Raw genomic sequence first — 25588 nt, forward strand, 5'->3', positions numbered from 1 at the left:
ATAATTTCTCAATTATCAGCTAGAGAGCGTCCGTTAAAGTGCGCGCCTTTTGTACAGGAATTCTGTATGGTTGCGTCACATTCCGTCCACCTTCCAGTATGCCAGTTTTCACCGCTGGAATTTAAGTTGACAGTTGATGTCATCGTTTAGGTTAGTAAGTTGAGAATTTTCAAATACATCTCTGGTCCGTGAAATATCAATTCCGAATTTCTAGCTTATTTTTATCCGTTTACAATGGACGATACCAAAGATGAGGTGAGTGGTATAAGTTATGACTTGTCTTGAAGACTACCAAGATATGGAATTACCTTTGTAAATCTGTCTACATTTCCTTTCACTACTCGGTTGATTTTACGTAGTTTGGTGTGTTCCGTATTCATGTTTTTATTGCTCATGCAGTTACTTGGCGATCCTGATATAGAAATTGGCTTTGCCATATGTTTTTTGGTGTCCGCCTGTAGCGGAAATATGCGTCATTCTCGCCGCAGTGTGGCATTCTTGATTAGATTCCCCAAGAAATTTGTGTAATCGATACTTTCGCCACTGCAACTGTGATCTTAGCCTTGGGGACAGGTATGAATGGGTGGCGGTAATTTAATTCTTGGCATTTGCAATGGGCAAACTGGTTTCTCAGTTTTATGCGGTGTGGGTTGTGGTGTTTATAAATACTTGAAAAGATGCTATCGCATATGTTTGTGAATAAGGAAGCTATTTTCCAAAGTGGGTTCTCTTTTTATTTCAATATTACCAAATGGTTGCTTTTATGGAAGCAGACGATTCCACGATGGACACAAATAATACATCTAAAGTTGTCATATTTAGAGCCAATGTTTACACTGCACATCAAGGTGAAAAAAAAACAACAAAGCCTTAACGGAAGTGAATCTTTAAATGATACCGTTTTGGTAGGCTTAAAATAGAGATTTATTAAATTACTATTTCCCAAGAGGTCGCCAATAAAACTCTTGTCTAGGGTCTGCAAAATTTCGTTCAACTATTTAATTACCTGTTCTCTTTCCTTATCTCGCCAATTTTTTCGATTTTCGGAGTATATATATCAAGATAGCAAAAAGTCGTGGCATTTCCTTACTACTTTACTAGCCTTGACGAGGTTTTTAGTCGGGTGTAAATATTTTCCAGTGGTTGTTTGTGTGGTAACACATTTGACGCGTCAGTCAACAAACGGTATTTTCACGAAAATTATCAACTTCAGTCTTGTTGCTAGCTAAATTCCTTCAGTTAGTGTCGCTAGCCCTACATGGGTTGCTTTTGTTCTTTTTCCTTAGCCTTTGCTACGTTCACAAGCGCCGTTGGCTCGTTGTGATCGGTTGAGCCATTTTATTTTATCAAAAGTCTGATCTGTATGTAGTCTTGAAGTCTTCAAATCACCATCCAGCTTATCAAGCCACTTGTTTCGGCCGGCCTTTTGGTCGCTCACCATCGACTTCAATGTGCAGACCAATCTTGTCAAGTGAATTTTCTTCTTATCGCGAAAAACATGACCATACCATAGAAGACGCCTATCTCACAATTTTTCCACGATCGGTGCAACTCCAAATCGGCAGCGAATATCCTCATTTCGGATGTGATAAACGCGTGTCACGCCACTTGTCCAACAACTTCGTCTCCATTACGACAAGACGCCGTTTATTGTGCTTTATGGTCGGCCAAAACACAGAACCATAAAGGGCAACAGGACGGATGACATCGCCCCTCGTTGTTATTAATCTTCTAGTTTGCCCTTTCCTCGCTGTCATCCTTGGGGTACTTGACCCTTCCTAATCTTGTCTTCAGTTGATGTGGTCTGCTAGTAGATATCACAGGCAAACTAGAAGATTAATAACAACGAGGTTCAACGAAAATATAAGGGAAGTATTTAGTGAAAGCAAAAAACAGACCAACATATGCCCTGAAATCATTGGTAGTCAGACGCATCATGGAGGAAGAACATGCAATGACGGAGGTTAACCTAAGGGTAATTAAGGAGGTTAATGACTTCCGCAAATTAGACGCATTTTAAGGTTTTATCATCCCCAAAATTATAAAATACAAAAACTCAACAGGAAAGTTTTTGAGAATATTTATCCAACTCTTGCAACTGAAAATGGATGTACTCATTGCTTCAGACTTTTTGGAACTATCTCCCATCAGGGCACACCTGATCGAATACCCCAATAAATTCCAAGAGTTTCAACTCGCCACTTCCATTTCAAGGAGCAAAAATATCTGGCTGACCTTTTTAATTAATAATAATAATAAATGTTGGCGCAACAATCCATGTTGGATCAGGGCCTTGAAGTGTGTTAGAGCACTTCATTCAAGACCGTAACGGTACACTAGGAGGCAATGTGGTCAGCAATGCACTCGACCGAGATTATTACCCTGATTTGACTCAGGTGCTCATTCACAGCTGAGTCGACTAGTGTCCGACGTCAAATCACGATACAAATCCCACTGCCACCAGCGAGATTTGAACCGTGATCTTCCGTACAACAGCCTTGCGCTCTAACCACTCAGCTATAATTGCACACAAAAATATCACTTTCATTGAAGACTGAAACGTGGATAAATAATGTCGAGTCGACCTTCTTTTCGCCAGTGAAATAGGGCAATGTACTCGGCTTTGTTCCTGATGATGATGTTCAGTTTCATCAACAATGGTTAGAAATGGGACGCTGCAAGGACTTTTGAGTGCGTGTCAAAGGAGGGAGGCACCAGGAAGTACCTTACACTAGTAGCTAAGCAATATTGAAGGTACTCATACTTGGAACTCCCATGCATCATTTCAATGTCCTCTTACAAAAGCAAAGAGCCCAATTAGCCCCCGATGTGAATAATATCACTTTCGAACACATTCACTAACTTCAGCTTGAAGTAAAGGAAATGTCTTGGAAACCCGTAACCAAATCTGGATGTAATTTAAGCCCAGGAAGAGGCAAAAATTAGGACTGTTTACATCTCTAAACAAGACAAAGATATATGATTCAAGATACTTCCGACTAATTCACATCATTGATGTTTTTTTTTTTTAAAAAAAAAAAAAAACTAAAACTTGTTGATGAAGACCAGAGTGACAGAACTAATGGAGGACTCAGATTCCTTATTCAAAAACAACCATGCATTTAGGAAAGAGCACTTGTTCTTCTACACATCTCGATTGCAAAGATCAAGAAGAAAAAGTGGAAACGTGTCGATCTCCAGCTTCTGGAACGCATACTGGCTGTATGGGTCAGAGAACCTTGATGGTAAATGAGGACGAAGTTGTTAACAAAACCATTCCCCAAGGCTGTATAGTAAATCTCATTTTTCAATATATACAGTTTACTTCTAAATGCCAGGTTTTCAATTGCATTAGTATCCCTCAGTATGCTGATGACTTTCTGATCATAACAGGTAATACAGTGCAGGAGGCAGAAAAATCCTTAAACTTAGCCCTCAATCTGCTGCAAGGAGGGGCTACATTGATCCTCAAAACACCAGCTTTTATATCTAGGGAATTATGCTCGCTAACAGTTGCACAAACTAGGGGAAACCCCTGTGCCATGTGAACATGCTCTCTCAAATGAACCACGACCTCATCTAGGAGCGGCATTGCGAGCAGCAAAAGATCTAATCTGCATCAAAGACCAAAACCCGATGCCAATAGTCGATTAACGCGGATGTATAAGTTGTTTCAATCAATTTTTGACAACATGGAAATAAATTGCTCGCCAACATTTTTCGCCGATTCCAGTGTTATTATATATTCTAATGCAGAAATTGCTGCTCAGAGACAATCTTTGCCACGGCCAAAGAAGGAGGATCACTTTCTGGTAGCCACGGATGCGTCAGTAGTGGAAATCAGAGCGGGGTGTGCAATTTTCGGTATTCAAAAACAGAAAAAATGTCAATAATAACAGCGTAAATCACTATTGTTACGCAATGCATAAAGAAGAGTGAAGAGCAAAAAGGTCAAAAAATGAATGCGAACACTTTCTGCATGCCTGCCTCTCTCGCCGTTTCCAGTATGAAAGTACTCTTGTGCCCAGCGCATTGTTGGAACCATTTTAACGCACGTGCTAACAAAGCAACAGGAGTACTTTTTAATCAAGGGGTCCTTCTAGCTGCCAAGATTTCTCCCACAGATGCTTGAGATTACAGACCAATGGAACAAGGACTATTAAAAAATAGCGAACCAAAAATAAAGTTGTTCTGCGAACCCCTTTCCAAATAGTCCATTAAGAGCCGGCAGCCTCTTCTCACTGAAAATAGCGAAAGTTAAGATAAATCGCATATTGACAAATCACCAGACAACAAACCATTTTACCTTGCTTGCTTTTTTAAGGATTTGTGTAAAACAAAACCTTATTTAAATCGGTTTGTTCGGTGTCAGTCTGTCTGTCGCATCTTTCTCAGAAACGGTTGTACCGATTGACATCAAATTCGGTAGGAATAGTGAATGCCCACGCATGCAGTAAGTTACATCGTTCTATGTGGAACTTAAGGGGTGGGGGTATTTTACCAAATATAGTCATGTGGGGTACCAAATGAAAGGTCTCGATTATCACTTTTCAACGCTGACAGTTCTGGAAAGTGGTCATTGCTTTCACGGGCCGATTCTCAGAACCCATCCAATCGAAAAAACTGAAAAAAATCATGAAGCTGCCACTATATTGTATCTAAACTGGTAAAATTGACTTTTTTGAAGGAATGCTGGCTCGGATTCAGTCTGTTTTTCGCCCATGTTTTTTTAGTACGGGATAGATAAAATAGGTTATAGTTGAAAAAAAAGAAGTCCATTATTTCTATGACTATTTCGTTCCGTTCTTTTATAAAGTTACAATCATTCGATTTAACTTAAATGTACACCCTTAATTTTGATAAGATTGCATAAAACTAAGAGGGCGAGTTGCCATAACCTTCAATTGAAGCCAGAGAGATTTGTTTCATGCGAATTCCGGAAACCTGCTCCTGTTAATTATATTCTGGAAAGAAGTTCCATGGCGGGCAAGTTCTTTTCTGAAATGACAAAATATGTAGCTGAATCGTTCTAGCAACCAATAGACAATTTGTTTCAGGATCGGCTAAATAATAAAATGGTTTTTGGGACGGTCATCGTAAAATGGTTCTATGACGCTCTTGCTCAGCCTAGTAGGTTGTACATCTAAATCGGTTTATTTCTGGTCTTTGCTTGATTTATCGTGTACTCAATAGAGGTGGCTATTTGATATTTAAAGCTAGAGCCCCTGATCGATTCTGTGAATAACTGGGAACAAGAGCAAAATTCGATGCGCATGCTTAGGAAACTGCGTCCAAAACGTATCCCTTTATTTTTCTAGATTTCCTATCACCGAAGCTCACTTTTCTGTTTTGCTCAACGTTTTTCTGTAAAGAGGTCAGTTGTGTCATTTACCACCGTTAATTGTAATTGTTGATGTATCCGTCTCGCAAGTGTTTAGTGATGAATCAATATGTTCTGCCGAATATCTATGGAATTCGGCAGTGCAATTTGAAGGCGCTGACTACGGATAGAACCATACACCCAGAACATCATTGGCCCACACCAAAGAGGCTTCACTCCAGGCAAATCAGCAATAGATCAAATTTTCTCTCTACGGCAAGCGATGGAAAAACTATTGGAATATGGACAACAGTTGCACCATCTATTCATCGACTTTAAAGCCGCCTATGATAGCATAGCCAGGGTAAAACTGTACACGGCGATGAGAGAATTCGGTATCCCGACGAAATTGATAAGACTGACTAGGCTGACCCTGACCAATGTGCGAGGCCAGATAAAAGCAGCAGGATCACTCTCAAGAACATTCGACATCAACAACGGTCTACGACAAGGGGATGCCCTATCATGCGTCCTCTTTAACCCGGCCCTCGAGAAAGAGATCCGTGATGTTGAGGTAAATGCAAGAGGTACGATCCTCTTTAAGTCCACCCAACTAGTGGCCTATGCTGACGATATCGACGTCATGGGAAGAACCACCCGAGACGTACAAGCTGAATTCATTCAGATCAAGCAGGCGGCGCGAGATCTTGGGCTGCACATCAATGAAGGCAAAACAAATTATATGGCGGCAATGTCGGGACCAAAAACCAACCAACCAACAACATCAAATCGCACTGGTCAAACGGGAAGAATAAAGATAGGAGAATACAACTTTGAGACCGTTGAAAATTTCTCCTATCTAGGGTCGAAAATCGCAACCGATAACAGCTACGATGATAAAATTCGCGCACGGTTGTTGTCGGCCAACAGAGTCTATTTCAGCTTACAAAAACTGTTCCGCTCGAAACGTCTCACCATAGGGTCAAAGCTCTTACTGTACAAGACAATGATCTTGCCAGTCCTCATGTATTCCTCGGAGACTTGGGTTCTTAGCAAGAAGAATTGCGAACTCTTGGCCGCGTTCGAGAGAAGAATCCTCCGAAGAATTTTTGGCCCCCTATATGAGGATGGACGATTCCGTAGCCTACCCAATGACGAAATCTATGAGCGATACCATGACCGTCATGTTGTGGATAAAATCCGGCTGAATAGGTTACGGTGGGCGGGTCACTTAATCCGTATGGATGAGGATGATCCCACCCGGAAAGTCTATAAGGGCAATATCTATGGTAGAAAAAGAAGACGAGGCAGACCCTGCCTAAGATGGAGCGATGGTGTAGGTCAGGACGCCAGACAGCTTTTGGGGATACCGAATTGGTGGACATCGGCGCAAAACCAGGATGTCTGTAGTTCCTTATTAAGGCAGGCCTAGACCGGATACCGGTTGTTGCGCCGTTGATGATGATGATGATTACAGAAAGCTAAAGCCCTAGAAGCAGTAACTGCAATCATACAGCGACAATACATTTGTGATAAACATATTCATTAGATCTTAGTTCAAAACAAAGCATATCCAGGGTCTTACTTGCCGACTTTTGTTCCCAGCTCATACTTCATTATGAAATTTTACAAAACTCCGATTGTTTGAACACTAATAGTGGGAATTGTTATCTGACATATTCTTCAGATTTAGTAAATACGCTCCCTGTCGTTGAAATTTTCAAATAATTTTTTATCTCAAATGGTTTTTTAGAATCAATTTGTCGTTGATGACGTCAGCAAGATAATAAAGGATGCAATTGAAAGCACGATTGGTGGTAATGCCTACCAGCACGACAAAGTGAATAATTGGACCGGATCTGTGGTTGAGACGTGCTTGGGAGTGTTGACTAAGCAACAGAAGCCTTATAAATATATAGGTGAGTACCTGAAACTCTACCATCGCTAAAAACGGTCAATTAATTAGCTAAATTTATCCCGCAACAGTGACTTGTATGATTATGCAGAAGAACGGTGCTGGTTTGCATACGGCAAGCTCATGCTTTTGGAATAACGAAACAGATGGATCGTGTACTGTCCGCTGGGAAAACAAAACCATGTATTGCATTGTATCTGTTTTCGGATTGGCAATATAAGCACGTGACTGTGCACTGGAAAGTCCCGTTCTTGTTTTTTTTCCGTAACTTATTACTTTTCATTGAATAGTTAAAACTGAATTATGATTAAATAAATGTATTTATGCGCTTACTTCCAACCGAATCATGTGCTGAGCTTCTCGTTATTCTATCGTGTAGGACATAAATAAATGAAGTAAATACATAAATTTACGTTAAATTCTAAAATCAGTTGGATCATTATTGGTAGATATGAAGTTAATTATTGGATAAATGTAGGCATTTAGAAACATTTAAATTAAAAAAGAAATTAAGTATTAAAAATGTATATTGGAAATTTATATTTTTGTATTCACTGTTCATATTGAATTCTTTTGTATCGTACCCGATTAAGTACATAATTCAAGACGTTTGTTTACCACGTATTTAATCGCACTGTTCCACATAATCATTTACCTCCCTGCAGTTAATATTGGGAAAATATACAGCAAACAACTAACAACAAAAACTGAAACTTTCATTGATTTTTCCCTCATATTATCTCCCTCTTCAACCTCGAATTTTCCTTCATGTTTTGAGTTCTATTGTATTGTTTTGCACGGTTTTGATTCCACATTCTAATGAAAATAACTGCGCTGCAATGGCTCTTAAACTCCGATGAAGTGGCCCCCATGGCGGCAAACTGTCATTGAAATCGAGCAACTTGAAATCCACATCCACTTGATGTTGGACCGGACCAAATGGAGAGCAACTTACTCTCACGTTTTTTGGTCCACGGATCCCTCGTTTGGGGCATGGTACCCAAGCATTCAAAAATAGGGACTAACGGTTTCGTCCAGGGCAAAGGCAGTGAGAGTAAGTTGCTCTCCATTTAGTCCGGTCCAACATCAAGTGGATGTGGACTTAGGATCCCTCATTATCCTAAACAATAATTTAGCTTTAGCCTAGCTTAGGCAATAGTTTGACTATTGCCGGAGCGTTTTCCATCTTTTGCCACTTACGGTCACGCTGTTCCCAGGGCAGAGGTGAGGCAGCGTCTGATGAGTTGCGTCTGCCTTGGACGAAACCGCTAGTCCCTATTGATGTGATTCAATTTTAAAATTGAATTTAAATTTTTAATATAACCGATGACTTACTTCTGAATGTATTCAGACATTTTAAGACAAGCTGGCACGTTTATGACGTTTCATTATTATTTTCTACGCTTGCCAATAATACTTATCAAACGAGGTACACAAAAACTCTTCAGTGATTGAAATGTGCCTACGAAAAACAAAACATTGCTTCTACAATTTGGCAAGAGGAAGTTAAAATTTAGATAATACAGGGTGGTCAGTGAACTCAATATAATTAGACGGGCTAATTAACAATAATAATAATCGTTGGCGCAACAACCCGTTTTCTTCACGACGAATATTCTCATTTAGCTCAGCTCTCTTCAGGGAAATAATGGACAAATTCAATTTTTAAGATCATAAGTCGGAGACCGGTTGGAATCATTAATATCACCAAATACACGGAGGCCATATGATATCACCAAAACAATATACATTTTCGAGTAGCGGCTCTTGCAGTATATGATTTGATTCCATTCTGTTGAAATCATATCCATGAAAAGTACGCAGGAGGTATAAGATAATTGGATACTATCTGCCAATCGCCAGTAATATTATCATTGAAAACCTCGCATTAAAATTATCATCACCTGGCCAGGCCTCTGCCGTTGCTCTATCCGAGGTACATGCCGCGTCTACCTTGGTTGTGCTATCATAGGTGAGTTGTAAAGTTGATAAGAATATGGTGCAAGTAATAGGCATATTCTAAAGTTTTTTTTCATTGACACTTTTATAAGGCTAACAAATTTGACTAGAATTTACCCTGTTAGAGCAGAGCACGCAGCCGTCCGCTTATATTTTCCGATACCAGCAGGTTTCACTTTTTGGCTGACCTGTTTCGAGTACTATAAGGCAACTATAATTGTCGAAGAACTGGTTTATGATACAGATTTCTTATCACCCATATGGCCTTGTTCTGGTCCTCCTCAACTTTTCCAACATTTGTAGACCTAATACGGGGCGTACAGACTTTTTAATTAAAAAAGACAAATTTTAATTATGATAGTATAGGGCTGAAAAAAATTTATATGAGATCAACATTCCGCTAGATTGTGAACAAGGTTGCTCTACTATTTAAATGAATTTTCTGCTCTGGCTCGTCGATCTAAAAGCTCTCAGGTTTTATAACGTCTTTATTTGTTCTTTATGAATGAGGTTGATTCTAAATGTGAAGTAGGCAATCTTCAGCATGTTTTTTCGTTGGTAACTTTCACTCGGGTTGAATGAACAGGACAATTATACGTATTTTACGTTCTTTTAAGGGTTTTTTTTACTTGCTAATGCCTGGAAAACTTGATTAAGACACAGCGCTCTGAAGATGGGACAGTGGATTCTTTATCAGTGCAACAGCGGCTTCCAAGAACTTGCAGAGTCAGTCCAAAATAACATCTAGACGCTTCCAGAATAAGATTTAGGAGATACTAGAATAAGATCCAGGATATCTCAAGACGTTCATTGTAATGGCTTAACAACTTCTTCTTCAGCCTTCGTCCCGTCCAGAAATGGGGTCGGCTCGTTTCGATTATGCCATTTTGCTGGGTCAAAGGCCTGATCTGGATACAGTTGTGAGAATTTCAATTCACTATCCAGCGTATCAAACCATTCTTGTTTTTGCCGAATTTTTCGTCGTTTCTTGGCAACTGAATTCTCGGTTGGTGAAACCCATACAAGAACAAAGGGGCGTGGTGAGAGGGTGCTGAGCATAGACACGAATCGGCTTTGATATTTAACCCAACGCAAGTTTTTTTGCATACAAAGCATACCAGATGAGTTAGTTTGGCATATGGTCAAACGCCTCCTCTAAATCCAGAAATGTATTACGAACAGGGCGATGCGAACCGTCCAGCTTGTATTGCATCACTAGTTCCGCAGTTGCTGACAAACCTGGCTTGACCGCTGAACAAAGCTGAGCTATCACTTTAGCAACCCACTCCCAGTCCACATCATTCCCAGATGAAATCAGCATTACATAGCTACTGTAGTATACTGCTTCGCCGTTTCTTCTGGCACCTAATTCAATAGCACTTCATACTTTTGACCGGCCAAAACTGTAATACTCCATCCCATTCCTTTTCTTTTTCTCCATGAAGGGTGAAATCCTAGTTAATTCAAGCCTTTTCTTAAGGATTTTATGCAGAATCAATCCATATTTCACTCTTTTCTGAATAAAAATGCACAACGAACGCCCGTTCGTTGCTCTTTCTCAAATTTCTTCGTTTCCACAGAATAAGTATAAAAAGAAAAAAATTCTCAAAAACTATTCAACTTGCTGCTTTTTATTCAAATTTTGTTAAAAAAAACTGTCTGCTCTGTAAATATTTACAATTCCAAGAGAATTCCGCCATATTTAATCAGCTTTCACGATACCGGGTTTTTCAAAGTTTAGTGCAAGTTCAATTGCTTTTTTCTGAATGTCCTTCAGTTCCTCTAGAGCATTCTTAGCTTCATCTGAGTCACTTCCAGCAATCAGAAGTTTGAGTACTAAATCTGAAATATTGAACAAGTGATCAAGGTTTCCAATATAGGTACATACAACAGTTACACCTACCATGAAATTGTTTCAGGATATTATTCTGTTCAGCGTTCAAGTGTGGCTGGAGGTATTGCAATATATTTGAAACGAATTTCCCTGAAGCATGAATTATTGCATTCGAACAACTTGTAAATAGAATAAGAACTACGAGGTGCAATATTATAGCAGGATCTTCCGTCTCTTTCACTTGCTGGCACAATTTATCTTTGTGTTGCAGAATTATGGATCGATCCTTCTTCTTATCGATCTTTTTGATGATCATACTACAAACTTTCATCGCTTCCTCGGTTGCTACCAGGAAGTCATCTATTGTTTTGTTTAGCGATTTGTTCAGTTCAGCTATAGCCGTTTTGTATTCAGGATCTGTAGTACAATATATAGTTGATTTGTAGATTGAATTGAAGTATATTTTCAAATAAACGTACCACATTCTTGAGCAATTTTATTTCGTTGTTCCACAGTTAGATTGGAAGAATTTTTAATATTTAAATTGCATTCATTCGCTACATATAAAGTGATTTCGTTGCAAATATCCGTTCCGAGAGACTTGAGAAGATATTTGACTAGTTGGGGCTGTGTATCAGCCGGCAAGAGCTGACAAATTAAGTAAATATAAATTATAGTAATCGCAATCAAAACTTATCACATACTTTGAGGCCTTTCTCATACAAGCGAATATCAACCAACAACACATTGAGTTTTTCCTGGAGAGAAGCATGGGTTTGTCTGCGTTGACCTTGTGGGTTTGCTTCGAAAAGACTTTGGGCTGCTGACAAGGCGGTGTTGTTAATTTGCCTAGTAACATATTAGACATCGTATATTTGATTTGAAATTAAAACCTATTACGTTATTAACTCACATATGATACAATTTAGCTATTTGCTCCGTCAAATGGTCCAATCCCTCCTCTTCTAGTTTGTTATTGATAACCTGTTCGATGTCCTTTGATGACACTAATTCAAGTGACTAGAATACAATGTGAATTTGTAGCTGTCGACACGCTAAAATTCATAAACAAATTGAACTTACCTGCTTTCCTTTCCTAGTAGGAGCTGAATCTTCGTCATCGGAATCCTTCGCCGCTTTGTCAGCTCCGCGTGTATGCTTTTTAGTGGATTTCGTTTTTGTTTCTCGTCCCTGAGTTCCGCCGCCCCCTTTACCCGTAGCGGCCTTCTTCCTTCTCTCATCTCTTCTGTCGGCCTTTTTGCAAAATTAAAAATGAAAGATACTTTAAGATTAGATATCGCTACTATGCTCACTTTCACATCTACAATATCCTCATCATGATTCCCAGCACTTCTTGAAGATGCAATTTGTTTCTCAACCACATACTGTTGATACGCTCCGCTTTCAATGGCCGTTTTCGCATTAGCGGTGGCAATCGCATTGCACGGCTCAATTAATTGGTTGAGATATTGCTTTGAAAATACTACAAAAAAGAAATTTTAATTCTCAGCTCTCCTTACCATCTTCAATACTAGAAATCTTACCAACATTATCAAGGAAAACATAATTCGATTGAGCATTTGCCGGCACTAATGTGGTAAATAGCTCCTCAATGTCTTCCGGAGACATTATGGAAGGTAATAGGGTCGACAAGTCGACATAACTTTTTGTCACATGGCACTCGTTTATAGCTGTCATGAATGTTAATTCGGTGATTTTTGGACCAACGGCGCACCTTTTCAAAAATGTTATATTTTCCGATGGGAATTGTTTTTTGATGAACTGCTTAGGATCTGAAATTCCGAGTTTTGAAATGGAATCATATTCCAAAAACCCATTTTGATTATAGAATGAGTTCACCCAATTAGTCTGAAATGAACAGAATATTTCATATTTAAAGTTTTATATTTCTAAGACTGTTAACTAAAGTACTTGCAGTGCTCTCAGTATTCATAAAAGCATTACGTGCATTACGTGTGATGATAATAAAGCTGAGATACAATCTCATTGAAAACGAAATGAGGAAAAGGATAGAACTATACTCCTTATAAAATGTTGGTGGTTTTGAAGGTTCACGTTTCCTCGAACGTAGGAAAAGCTTCGCCAAAAATGCAAATACGCTGATCATTGGACGAAATTTCGAGAAAAGTATATGAAAAACGACATAGAATCACTTATGGACGTCACGTGCTGTTAATATAGCTACAAGGCGTTTATAGAAAGACGCAATCGTCCCACGACACCATTCGAAGCGGAGTGCAGCAACAGGACATCCACATCCCAGGCCGCGAGGAATTAAGTTACAGTGGTACGACTCTCCCGCATGTGATCATCAATTCGCATCTCATGGATTCATTGAATATGGTTTGCAAAGGAGTGGCTACTGCCCTAATTTGTCGTCGGATCAATGGCTACAACACACTTTTGCACCACATCCAACAAAGATGGATTGTTGGCGCTAGATCCTTGTATAGTTTCGAAAGCCCTCCATGCTTACTTAATTAGCAATCTTGGCTACTACAGATTGCTAATTAAATAAACATGGACGACATGAAATGTCTACAGGAGAAAATAAGATTGCTTGGGATTACGACGAGCATGAAATAACCATTTTTTTGGCCACATTGCTGGAAAAGTATTAGCATCAAAGCATGAGGATTAGACTACTATCTAGTGGAAAAAATGTTGTTCCATCAAAGCCCTGATATGGAAACGAAAAATCAATGGCGTTAAAATCGAATTCCCTGCTAGAGCAGTTTTCGTCAGATTGTGGCAACTATCAAGTGATATCACAATATTGGACAACAGCAAATAGATTTCATGGCATGGGGCGATATCCAGCTGCTCCATTTCGAAGACTGCAGAACATCCACTGGGTAGAAGTTCATGTTCGTTCGTTCGAGCTGTGGGAGCGCTTTTGCAAAAGTATAAACTAGCCAGAGTTACCTGAGTTTATAAAGTGACAGACAGATATTTGCTCCAAATGCATCTCCCAGGAAAACATTCAAATTCATAAATGTAGGTCGATAGTAATATATAGTCGTCACTCCAAAAACTGATAATCGGCATTTAAAATAATGCCATTTGAGCGAGTTGAATGGACATTTAGCTTGTTCCGTAGATACAAATCGGCGGATCAAGTTCAAATCATTTATATCCCAATAATAGAGGGAATTCATATTCTGATCAAGCATAGGAGAAACATATTCGTTACGTTCGACGTACGTGTATATTTGTAGTGTGCCCATCTTCTGCTACATGTGCAGTATTTCTTTCATCTCTTCCAGACATAAAACCTTAAAGGGAATACATTTGATAATATAATTCAATATTCAAATTCAATACAAAAAATTTCTTAAACTCATTTCTATATTTATATACAAAATTGTTAATTTGTACATAAAAACAATGTTAGAATATTGTATAACGAGTCAAAAGGGAACATTGGCCTTGCATTTAAACATGACCGAGTTATAAATTGTAAAATGTAGGCCTAACGGCTGTCCTGGTTGAGACGATTGAGAATGCATTTGACACGAAATGAGCGGGGGAAATGACCGGTCGATCAATTGACAGCTGGACCGGAAATTTTCAATTTTTAAGCGAGTCTCGGACAGTAAAGTGTGTTTTCAAAGAAAGTGTGCGTTGTCAAAAAAGTTTAGAATTTTGTGAAAATAAATCGGTGAGTCAAAAGTTGAAGTGTGTTGGAGCACTTCATTCAAGGCCGTAACGGTATACAGTACACTGTAAGAGGAAATGTAGGCAGCATTACGCTCGCCCGAGATTATTACCCTGATTTGACTCAGATACTCTTTCACAGCTGACTAGTATCCGACATCCAGTCACGATAAGAAATCCCCCGTCACCAGTGAGATTTGAACCGCGACCTTCTACTACGACAGCCCAGCGCTCTAACCACTTGAGCCATCCAGACAGCGTGCCATAACAACAAAATATCAGCCACCATGGTAGAACCATGCAGTGACACATTGTCTGTGCATCAAATGGTCGCCAACACAGACAAAACGCACCACATCAATAACGAGGCTCTCTACATCTGCTTTAGGACACAGGATTCGAAGGTTAGTACTTGGGAATTGGATGGGTGCACCTCTTTAGCAAGTGAAATTGTGTCTGTAAATCGAGGAAAAAGGAATCGCAAATTACAGAATATAGAAATTGTAAATGTAAATCAAAAATGATGTTCAATTTGCTTGGTTACATTTCGGTTTCAATTTTAGTGCCAGTGACTGGTGAACAACAGATGTCACCTAAGGGAAGTATTCAAAGCAATTACGTGCACTACAATTTTTTATGTCAGTATTGACTTTTTTCTCTTTCTTGTGGCGGAAAGATTCATTTTCCATATGTGAGAGTGTTGGAAGGGGTTGTACCTTCGCCTGCTTGAGGTTGCTTGGCTGTTGCGTTTCCGAGACGATCCGTCCAGGACCAGGACACCCAAAAATTGTGCTAGATACTAATTAACTTAATTTCAGAAAGATATACAAGCTTGGAGGTGTAGATACGTACGGCTTGCCAACAATAAAATTAAACTTAAAATTTAAGATTGTCGGTTTCCTGATATTCTGATTCGCACTCAGCCATAAAGGTTTCATCCAGGCACGGATGCCGGTCATGTGCGGGTTTGATCTATCGGCAATATACGCATAAAATTGATCCAAACTAGCATAACATACATATCACAGGAAATGTCCAATAATTTTGAAAGAACGTCGACATCATCCAATGTAATGGCCCGAGGATAGGCAGGGAGGGAACCTCAGAGACCCCGCCTCACTAAACACCTGAGGTAGGAGGAGAAATCATCGAGGAAGTGATCCAGAGTTAGGCTTGTGCGAATCTCCGTGTTTGATTTGTCTTCCAAGATCCGGTGCGAACCTGCGCGCCGGTAAGGACACGTGCATCTTGGTAAAATGACACCTGAGGGATCAAAGTGTTAAAAGGACCCCCACATTCTCGAGCCTGTCTAGCACAGACGCGTGCAAACATATGCCGACGGAGCATTTCGATGGAGTTTCAAAATTTGCGGGCGGACCTTTACGGTCAATTTAGCCATTTTTTGGATTCTTGGCATAACTCTTCTGGCTTGGTTGTTTCCGGTCTTTCAGAATGGTCTTCTGACTATCGACAATTACATTATGCCATTACATAGTCGAACAACCTGTTGAAACGTGACGCTGGTATTCACGCACAAAATTGGAAAACCCACCTACGAAAGCGAACAATTTCCTGCCGATTTCTCCTAAGAGAACTGATAAGATTGGTAAATCGGATCGTAAGGGATAAATTATATAATGGCTTCCTAATGGCTGGAATTCATATGATAGATATCAAAGGTACTTTAACTGCGAGTCATTCGCTACACTGAAAGAGAAACAAGACGGCTCGAAATGCTGCTTCTGCTTCCCTATCCAAAGCAATAGCGGAATTATTTCTGTTACCATATGACGGACGATACGATGCACTTCCAATAATTCATCAGAATAGCAAACCTTCAGTGCATCGCACTCACCCCTGCCCGCAGCAATTAATAGAGCTACCCTGCCTTTATCCACTTGCCCAAATGTTTCTGCAGTCGATCAAGCATTGTAAATTTTTGTTTTGGGACGTAGCCGACCACTTCAAGTGTGCCTTCGAAAGTGCAATGGCGACTGAAGAGTCGTATTTATGAACAAAATTTCCGAGCGATTGATTCAAAGCAAGTATAGAATTTTGGATTTCTGTGGGCAGACTCAATTGCGGCACGCAAACAAAAGTCAACTACCATCAGATCTTAGATCTTTTAAGCATATTCAGAAGACGACTCCTAAATCTTCTTCTGATAATGATGTGGTGGATCGGGTTAGTTGTTCATTGTCATACAATCGAAACCCAACTGACCTTTTGGGAGACTCTATTTTCGAAAGTTGTGCCGCCAGTGGCGAAGCAGTGAAGGCCCTTCTACTTTATATCGGGAAGCTTCGTTGGTGCCATGAATAATTGCGATGTTCCTCAACCTAGATCTGAAATTTGCAGTCAAGCACCAGTTAGAAACCAGACTCCATGAGAGGAGAGCACGCATTGCCGTAGCAGCCAGCAGCAGTCCGTTATCGGATTCACCTTTACTACCTGGAAGCTCCAACATTCCAAAGGACAATGTTGTGAGGAAGAGAGGAGTGCCCTTTAGAGTACTGCCGTCTGACATCACATTGCTAAGCGTATGAAATAGTTATTCCGGGCGGGCACAGATTGCTCGCGTTTCTACATTAATATAAATTTCTCCCGAATCTAGAAAAAACTGGATAAATACCTGCATTTTCGCATAAATATGCGGAATGTACTGCGCGCTAGAAATTTTCGAAGTCACATTGCCAGCTGGCGCTATTTCTTCAATTAGAGAGTGGAATATCCTCTCTTGAATATTTATCTGTTGAAGAATAGCCGAAACAGGTGTTGGCCGAGTTAGAGCTGCTAATCCGCCTCGTATTTTCGCCTTACAACGAGCAATGTACGCTTGTGTGAACAAAATCCTTGGATTGTTGGGGTCCTGGCGTCCACGGATTATTTTCCCTAAATGCTTCTCCACAACCTTACGCTGCAAAAACTCCGTTGGTAGATCAAATTGAGCAGTCAAGTCGGAAATAGAAATCTCGCCATTCTGGGTGAGCTTTTCATTGATTTCAGTTGCAATTCGTGTGATGTAATCCTCATCGATAAGTTGTCCAAGAAGGAAGTGAATGGTCTTGTGTTCGGCAGCGATTTTCTCCGCTACTTTGTTGATCTGCGAGTTAATGCAACGTTAAGGCATAACACAATGAGGAACATGTGGTCCTTACTTTCGACAAGTCCACGTTCAAATCTTTCGACAACTCGACAAGATTCACACGTCCACCATGCATGTAAAGGTCATCAAGGATCTCACGCTCCAAGTGTTCCGGAGTGATGTACTCCTTTCCATCGTTTGTGTAGACAACATCAATAAGTCCTTTCTCAGCAAGCAACGTCACGATTTCGATACAATTTCGTTCGGAAAGTCTAAAAACAATCGGTGATCATATTTCTCGTGTTTTTGTCTGAAGAGTTACACTCACTTTTGAAGAGTTGACGTAAGTTGGACTTTTTGGAAATCGGCTGCCAATCTCTTGATCTCCTCCCAATCGGAATTCATTTTTGTATTGAAAATCACAGAACACCTAAAAACAAGGGATAAAACAACGAAAATAAAGCAGGCCCAGGGGAATTATCCAGGAAAACAGTAGAATGACGTTAATCAGCAACGTCAAAATATGCAAACGTCCACAAACTCCAGCGAATAAAAATACTAAGCGGATAGGCATATCTCAAAATTTTTATATTGTGTCATAGACGAAAATTTGTAGTAGTTTGATATAAGGTAGTTTATAACAAAGCTTTCAGGTACCTTGAAGTGCAATTTATTTCAAATTGGTTTGGCTTACTTGCATCCCTCGATTTTCATTCATAGATTTTCTGCGATAATACAGTTCGGGGAAATTTGCCGGGCCGCTTTCTGTTAAAAATATCCCAAATATAACCTCGCTCACAAACCAAAATTTTCTGCTTATAAGGACATTTCCAAAGTTTTGGATCGTATGAAAATTACGCATTGAGAGTGGTGTGCTTCATTTTTTGGCATGGAGAGTTCTTCAATGAAAACAACCAAGGAGCCCCGTGATGATATCCTTCGGGATTCCAAGCTTTTGGAGCAGGTGAATTACACACTGTTTATTTACAGAAATCTTAAAGCGACCAATGCGTAAAATCTATTCAGGTAGAAAAGTCATTCGGCATTACCGGGTCACTCGAAGAAAAGTATCAGTTCTTAATTAAAAAAGTCATGGAATTGGACAAGGACAACAAAAAATCAAATTCAGCACTGAAATTGCACGAGAAGCGATATGAAGCTCTTCTGCGTGAAAAGGACATTCTTCAGAAGGAGCACAATAAAAATGTTCTCATGAGGTGAGCTCTGCTCGTCTTTTGTATCATATATTGAGATATACCTTATTTTACTCTGATTCCAGAACAAAGTTGGAGCAGGTTTGCCGGGAGCAACAGAAACTACTGAAGTCTGTTCAAAATGAAAGCATGAAACACAAGGAAACGCAAGCGAAATTTCAACACTCGATCAATGAAATCAGTTTGACTCTGAATAAGAACAATGAAGAGAACATAAAGCTGAAGGAAGACAACATCGAAATGACAAAAAAGTAAGTGCCAGTGATTCCAAGTTTGTTGTTACTTTCTAATTGAGAGGCTTCTTTAGAGTTTCGACTCCCCAATGGTATGAGAGGGTTAGTCGAAATTTTTACAACTCCATTTTACCATTGCTACCGGAATGTACTTTACGTGTATATGTCCATAGCAACCACAAAAAAGACATCGTGTGTCGTCTCTCCAGAGAGATTAAAATCTTTCTTTGAATCCACCACATGCATCTGTATAACTTTAATTTTTCTGTAAGTTAGTCTGTCAGTAAAAAGTTCACTTTGAAGGTTACTAAGTTATATCTGTTAGGCAAAAAGTTTTGAACATAGGGAATGCAAAATGGAGACTTTCCACGAGCTGCTAGCGTATCACTGAATTATGTATTTCTCGTTTTCGTGTTCAAGGTATCATGTTGCATGCTGCATACTAGTCGCTAATTGAAGCATTAGCCTTTGGACTCGTAAGCAGATATGATGAGGCTTGCCTGAGGCCACGCCCACCTAGATAATAGTTGGCGCGATAATCTAATTGGTTCTGGATCTTAAATTATGTTGAACCACTTCATTCACGACCGTAGCTGGACACTACAGGATTCTAGTAACCTATAAGAGGTAATGTGGTTAGCATTGCGATCGCCCATGATTATTACCCTGATTTGACTCAGGTATTCATTCACAGTTGAGTCGACTGGTATCCGACATCCAACCGCAATGAAAATCGATGACTGGCTTTATCAATATTTCGCTCGCCTATTTCACGGCTTCCAGGTGGGCGGGGTCCGACTTTCATTTTACTTTTGTAAAGCGTTCTGGAAATCCTCGGTTCGATGATACGTTTAAAGCGGCGGCCCAGAATTCCGGTTCATGGTATATAACTCCACGTTATACCATATTCCCAACCTACCACCCTTTTACATCAGATCCAATATTCACCTCCTTTAAGACCGCCATGCAGGCTCCGGTAGGCCTGGTCAGCCTCTTGAACCGAAAACTCGATACTCGTGTCGGCACGCCGAACGGTAACATAAGATGAACTCTAACCTGACCAAAGCGTTGCACATAAAATTCATTATGGTGGGCAGCACGCTCGATACTTCGACGGTCTATCCAGCGAACGTCCGCCGGGTACCTTATCCCAGAGGAATACTGATCACACACTACAATGCGCCGTTACTATCTTGAATGAAGTGCCCTAACGCGGTTCAAGGCCCAAATCCAGTTGGGATATCGCGTCAAGGATTATTATTATTATTGCATGGCTAATGTCGTTTTCTTGTATACATATGTGTGTATTTCTAAACATAGACAGCACGAGGTAATAAATTTTATTCGCAAACATGATTCGCCAGCGGATTTTCTCAATTTCACTGCCTTGTTCTTTATCAACGACCCCATGTAGACAAAACTGCTCACTTGTTCGACAGTGTAGACGTCTAATGTTATATTTTGTCCGTTCCGTTTTCTAAACTGTATCATCGTTTTCGTTTTATTCTCATTTATTCTGAGTTTGATCGTTCTCGCTGTCTCATTTTCTTTCGTCAAGATTTCTTTGGCATAGAATTTAAGGCGAATAATATCGAGATATCGATATTTTTTGTTTTGCATATTTCGAATCTTGATGCTATCATAAATACACCATATGAAAGATTTGGTGAAATACACTTTTCTTCATAATATATGGAACCTGAAACAGCTGCATCGTGCCTTTTCGTTATTCATTAAACATGACGCTACATTTTCCCGTTTGTTTTGTTTGTTCCACTTTTAGTCCAAGAAAAAACCGGCTAATGAAGTGCTAAATGTGAAGAGCATTAAGCATACATAATGTCCGTACGTCTCGTAGTAGGTCTATAAATGTTAGAAGAGTTGAAGGAGACCATATGGGTGATAAGAAATCTGTATCTTAAAACAATTCCTGTAGAAGTTTAGCTGCTTTACAGTAAAAGATCAGCCAAAAAAATTGGTTGTCTGTAAAGTCGGTTTATGGACAATAGTTTTACGTGGTAAATGCCCGGAATTTAGGAAGGCGTTAACTGCAGTGAAAAAATGAGGTTAATATAAATGAATCCTCAATCATTGCAGAGTCGCACAAGATTTGCTTTCGCAGACCACTTACGAATCCGCGATGGAGATTGCTATCAATAGTAAAGCGTACAGAAATCTCTACGGCGGTGTATAGGTCGCAGATTCGACTGGTGGAGCGGCGATATGGGCGTGCGGTCGTCAAGCCATACAATATAGCATACGTCAGGCGGCTAGTGGTTTTGTGTGGGCAAAAATAAGCGGTATATTCGTATACAGCTTCTACGCCCCACCGAGCTTCACACTGCCTGAGTTTGAAGACCTGTTAGACGATCTTGTTTACAACGGAAGGGGGCGAGGTCCAAAGGCAATAGCCGGTGACTTTAATGCGTGGGCTATCGAGTGGGGCAGCTCTAGGAGCTCTGTTTGGAAGCGGACATAAATCCGTGGGGTAGCGCCTATAAAATCGTGACAGGACGATTCAGAGGCCGATCATCTCCGCAGATCACGTGCCCTATGCTCTTGTTGAAAATAATCCAGGGATTATTTCCCCAATAAGAGGGGGGTACTGACACCTTTCAGCGTCCAGGACGAGCTGCTGTAGATCTGTAGTCGAATAGGCGACAGCAAAGGCCCGGGTCTGGACGACATACCGAATAAGGCCTTAAACTTGCCGTCAAATGAAGACCGGATATGTTCGCGGAGCTGTTCGAAACGTGCATATCCGAGGGTATCTTTCCTGCACCATGGAAGCGGCAAAAGTTGGTGCTGCTGCCTAAGGCTGGCAAACCACCAGGGGAACCGTCATCCTATAGATCCATATGTCTTCTAGACACTATGGGGAAAATGCTGGAGTGGATTACTTACAATAGATTACTCCCAGTCATCGAGAGCCAAGGGGGCCAGATCAATCATTGATGCCATCAAAATGGTCACTGGCTTAGCCAAAAATGCAATTCACGGAAGGGGTTGTACCAGCAAATATTGTATGGTGGTGTGACCCTGGATCTGAGGAATGCAACTCGGCTAATTGGAACCTTATACGAAAGTCTCTGGCGACGATTGATGTTCCCACCTACCTCGCCGCTATTATCGATAGATACTTGCATGAGCGAACACTGTGGTATAATACCGATGATGGACCCAAGGAGTACGTTGTCTCCGCGGGTGTCCCACAGGGCTCTGCACTGGGCCCACTACTGTGGAACATCATGTATAATGATGTACTTAACCTTCCAGTTCCGGAGGAGGCCACGATGGTACGCCGATGATATACCTCTGGTTGTGGTCGCAAAGCATCTCGAGGATGCTAAGTTGTACTGAAGTGAAGCAATCAGTGTTGTTAAGGCTTGGCTAGAGAGTGTTGGACTGGCAGTCGCGGAGGAAAAGACGGAAGCGGTCCTCATCACTAAGCGCCACAAAAGAAATTACGCCTGCATTAGAATCGGGAAACGTATCATCACTTCCAAGCCGGCCATCAAATACTTGGGGGTGATGATAGACGGAAAACTCAATTTTAAGCAGCACATAGAGCATACTTGCGAAAAAGCATCCACCACTAGTACGGCTTTGGCAAGGATGATGCCGAACGTAGGAGGGCCGCGGCATATTTGCAGGCTGCTCATAGCCAGGGTGGTGAGTTTTATCATTAGTGGGTAAAAATCCCACACTCTGGCGTGCCCAGGCCAGAGTCTTTTGAAGATTTCCACCTCCATAAAAAAAAGACAGAGAGTAAACCGATTTTAATAAGGTTTTGCTTTGAACAAAACCTTAAAAAGTTTCTTTGTAATTAATTCCAGTAAATATGCTTGAAATTTCGGCTTGAAGGTAGATGATCTCCTTAATCCTTAAACCAGTGCTTATATCGTGTGCATAGACCATTATTTGAGACTGGTCCAAAAGCTCTTCAATCTCACTAGACAAATTCCCTTTGCCGCAAATACCGGTCATACAACATCAATTCTGAATAACTAATATATGGCATAATAATATGATATACACTGCATCGAACTAAGTTTCTTTTGCTTTAATCAACAACATTATGCCCTACTTCTGGGTCCCATCCAATTGAAATATAACCTTCATGTCATAAAGTGATTGTTGCATTTTTATCTTTTTCTGTATTGCAGATTGAAATATCTGGCGGAGCAGTATCAGATTCGTGAGAAACAACTTGAAAAAATCAACGAACAAGTACAGTTAGAGAATCAATTGCATGAAGCTAAACTTGCCAAGGTTCAAATGGAAGCCACCATGGAAAAAGAGATTTTGTTAAGGTTTGTTCTATGAATTGTTCTTATATATTACAACAATGAACCTTTAACTTTACAGAGAGAAGCAAGGAGCACTGGACGATTTATTAAAGAGCAAAAAGTCCCTCCAAGAAATGCAAAAACGTGAAGAGCTGCTGAAGGAACAACTTAGTCTTTATACCAGCAAATACGATGACTTCCAAAATTCTTTACAGAAGAGCAATGACATTTTCACTACATATAAAGCAGAACTCGAGAAGATGGTGAAGAAAACGAAGAAATTAGAGAAGGAATCAACAGAGTGGAAACGGAAGTGTGAAAAGAGCACGGCTAGCCTGCTGGATTTGGCAACAGAGAAACAAGTGAAGGACGAATATATTGCGAAAACTAATAGGCAAATGCAACAACTACAGAAGTTGCTTCGAACACTACAAGTAAATTAACGGTTTTGTCATCATCTTAACATGTTGCATCAATTGTCAATTTTTCAGGCTGAACGTACAACATTACACAAAACTCTCAAGGACAACAATATCGATATACCACCAATGCCAGTTCTACCGCCTGAACCAGAACCTGTTCCACAGTTGCCACCGACTAAGCAACAGCCAGATAAAATAGAAACAATGGCTAAAAGTTGCGCTGAACTGAAACAGTCCCTGGCACTGCTACAAGATCAAATGAGTGCCTTAACCACCAAGCAAGCACCAGCATCCGAACAGGAAGTAAGCGAAACCTCTTCGCGAAGTAAAAACAAGAAAAGCAAAGCGCGAAACAAAGCTTGTCCAGTCAAAGACAGAAACCTTGGAAACACCGAACTAAAAGGTAAAAAGGTTAGGAATGATGAAGATCGCATTTCAAAATCAGAAACGGAAAACGGCACAAGAGATCAAAGTGCTGATTCCGAAGTGAAAAGCGTTGATAGCGTTCCAATAAATCCAGATACCACTGAATCTCCAGATGCCAGTGAAGAACTAAAGGATGCTGACAACGAATTGCAGGAGTCTGACGATAAGTCAATACCTCCGCTTCAGGATGGATCATCTATTTCAATTACGGAAAACTGTACAACTGTCCCGACGTCGCCACTCACAGCTAATACGGAAGAACCTCTTCCGGAGGAGTTGAAGAGTGAAGACAATGCAGTTCAAGTGAATGAAGTCAATTCCCCTAAAGACGTGCAAAACAGTTCATTGGTCGATGAAAATAAGAATATCTAACCTTAATCGTGTTATATTTCAAATAGTGGCAAAATCTGTATTTCGTATTTTGTAATAAAATTTGGAAATATGGCATTTATGTCTACTTATTTCGCAGTCGAATGCAGTATAGTTTGTTGCAGACAGACAGACTCTCATTCGAATTACCAGAAAGTTCAGAGTTTTCTCGTACAGATTTGCGCTTATTTTTGTAAACACCATTAAGTCCCGTGCTATTGATTCTTTACCACTGGCTGTATTGAGCTTCTACTATTTGTTGCTTGTTTAGTCAGTGCAAAGCTACTAACTTTGGGATTTATTGAAGTAAAGTCTGAAAACCTTCTAATGTAGTTTCCCCCGTAAAGAAGCTGGCTATTGAGGGCATTCAAACCTGGATAGGAGTAGATTCGGAATAAATGTATTTATTCATTCATTGTCTAATAGCTTCCTTTTTTAATATTTAGGTGGTTTAACTAGTCACTCCATTAACCGCCTTGAACTCCTTCAAAATATTTCTATATTCTGCTGTATTTTTGTTCCCCCCCTCTTAGATAAATTTACACAATTCGAAGCCTTAAGTAGTACCCCCTGTAGCAGTAAGTGGCTTTACATATGGCCGCCCTTCATTACTTCTCCTACTTTTCTGCGCCAAGTAACCTTGATGTGACCCCCTCGTCGGCCATGGGAGAGTGGATGCAATGAAAATTCAGCGCACTGATCCAAAATTCAGGATTCAGAGCAGAAACCAGCCTGCTCTCTCTTCGAGATGTTCTTTGCTGCGTTCTAATTTTTTTTTTGGGAATAGGATAGGTGAATGCGTTTACGCACAGAGTGTTGGACTCCCGCAAAAGTATGCTGTCGG

The 25588-nt window shown here is 40.3% G+C and overlaps 3 protein-coding genes across 3 annotated transcripts; 2 read left to right on the forward strand and 1 right to left on the reverse strand.

The window, feature by feature from the left end:
- Positions 1-98: 98 nt before the first annotated feature.
- Positions 99-7942, forward strand: LOC119660297 (dynein light chain Tctex-type). The gene is made up of 3 exons (XM_038068770.1): positions 99-255; positions 7074-7239; positions 7307-7942. Exons 1-3 carry the CDS (start codon positions 235-237, stop codon positions 7453-7455), a joined length of 336 nt encoding a protein of 111 aa, XP_037924698.1. The 5' UTR covers positions 99-234; the 3' UTR covers positions 7456-7942.
- A 2862-nt stretch (positions 7943-10804) lies between these two features.
- Positions 10805-18332, reverse strand: LOC119659377 (E3 UFM1-protein ligase 1 homolog). The gene is made up of 11 exons (XM_038067437.1): positions 18120-18332; positions 17865-18063; positions 17339-17809; positions 12573-12897; positions 12342-12511; positions 12112-12282; positions 11942-12048; positions 11733-11877; positions 11508-11676; positions 11098-11445; positions 10805-11036 (listed from the first exon to the last, which is right to left on the reverse strand). Exons 1-11 carry the CDS (start codon positions 18194-18196, stop codon positions 10897-10899), a joined length of 2322 nt encoding a protein of 773 aa, XP_037923365.1. The 5' UTR covers positions 18197-18332; the 3' UTR covers positions 10805-10896.
- Positions 18333-18512: 180 nt separating this feature from the next.
- LOC119659378 (alpha-taxilin) lies at positions 18513-24822 on the forward strand. The gene is made up of 6 exons (XM_038067438.1): positions 18513-18755; positions 18818-19008; positions 19071-19256; positions 23405-23551; positions 23607-23961; positions 24019-24822. The coding sequence occupies exons 1-6, from the start codon at positions 18681-18683 to the stop codon at positions 24745-24747; spliced, it is 1683 nt and encodes a 560-aa protein (XP_037923366.1). The 5' UTR covers positions 18513-18680; the 3' UTR covers positions 24748-24822.
- Positions 24823-25588: the final 766 nt, after the last annotated feature.

The sequence above is a fragment of the Hermetia illucens genome, chromosome 6, assembly GCF_905115235.1.
Source record: "Hermetia illucens chromosome 6, iHerIll2.2.curated.20191125, whole genome shotgun sequence".
Classification (NCBI taxonomy): domain Eukaryota; kingdom Metazoa; phylum Arthropoda; class Insecta; order Diptera; family Stratiomyidae; genus Hermetia; species Hermetia illucens.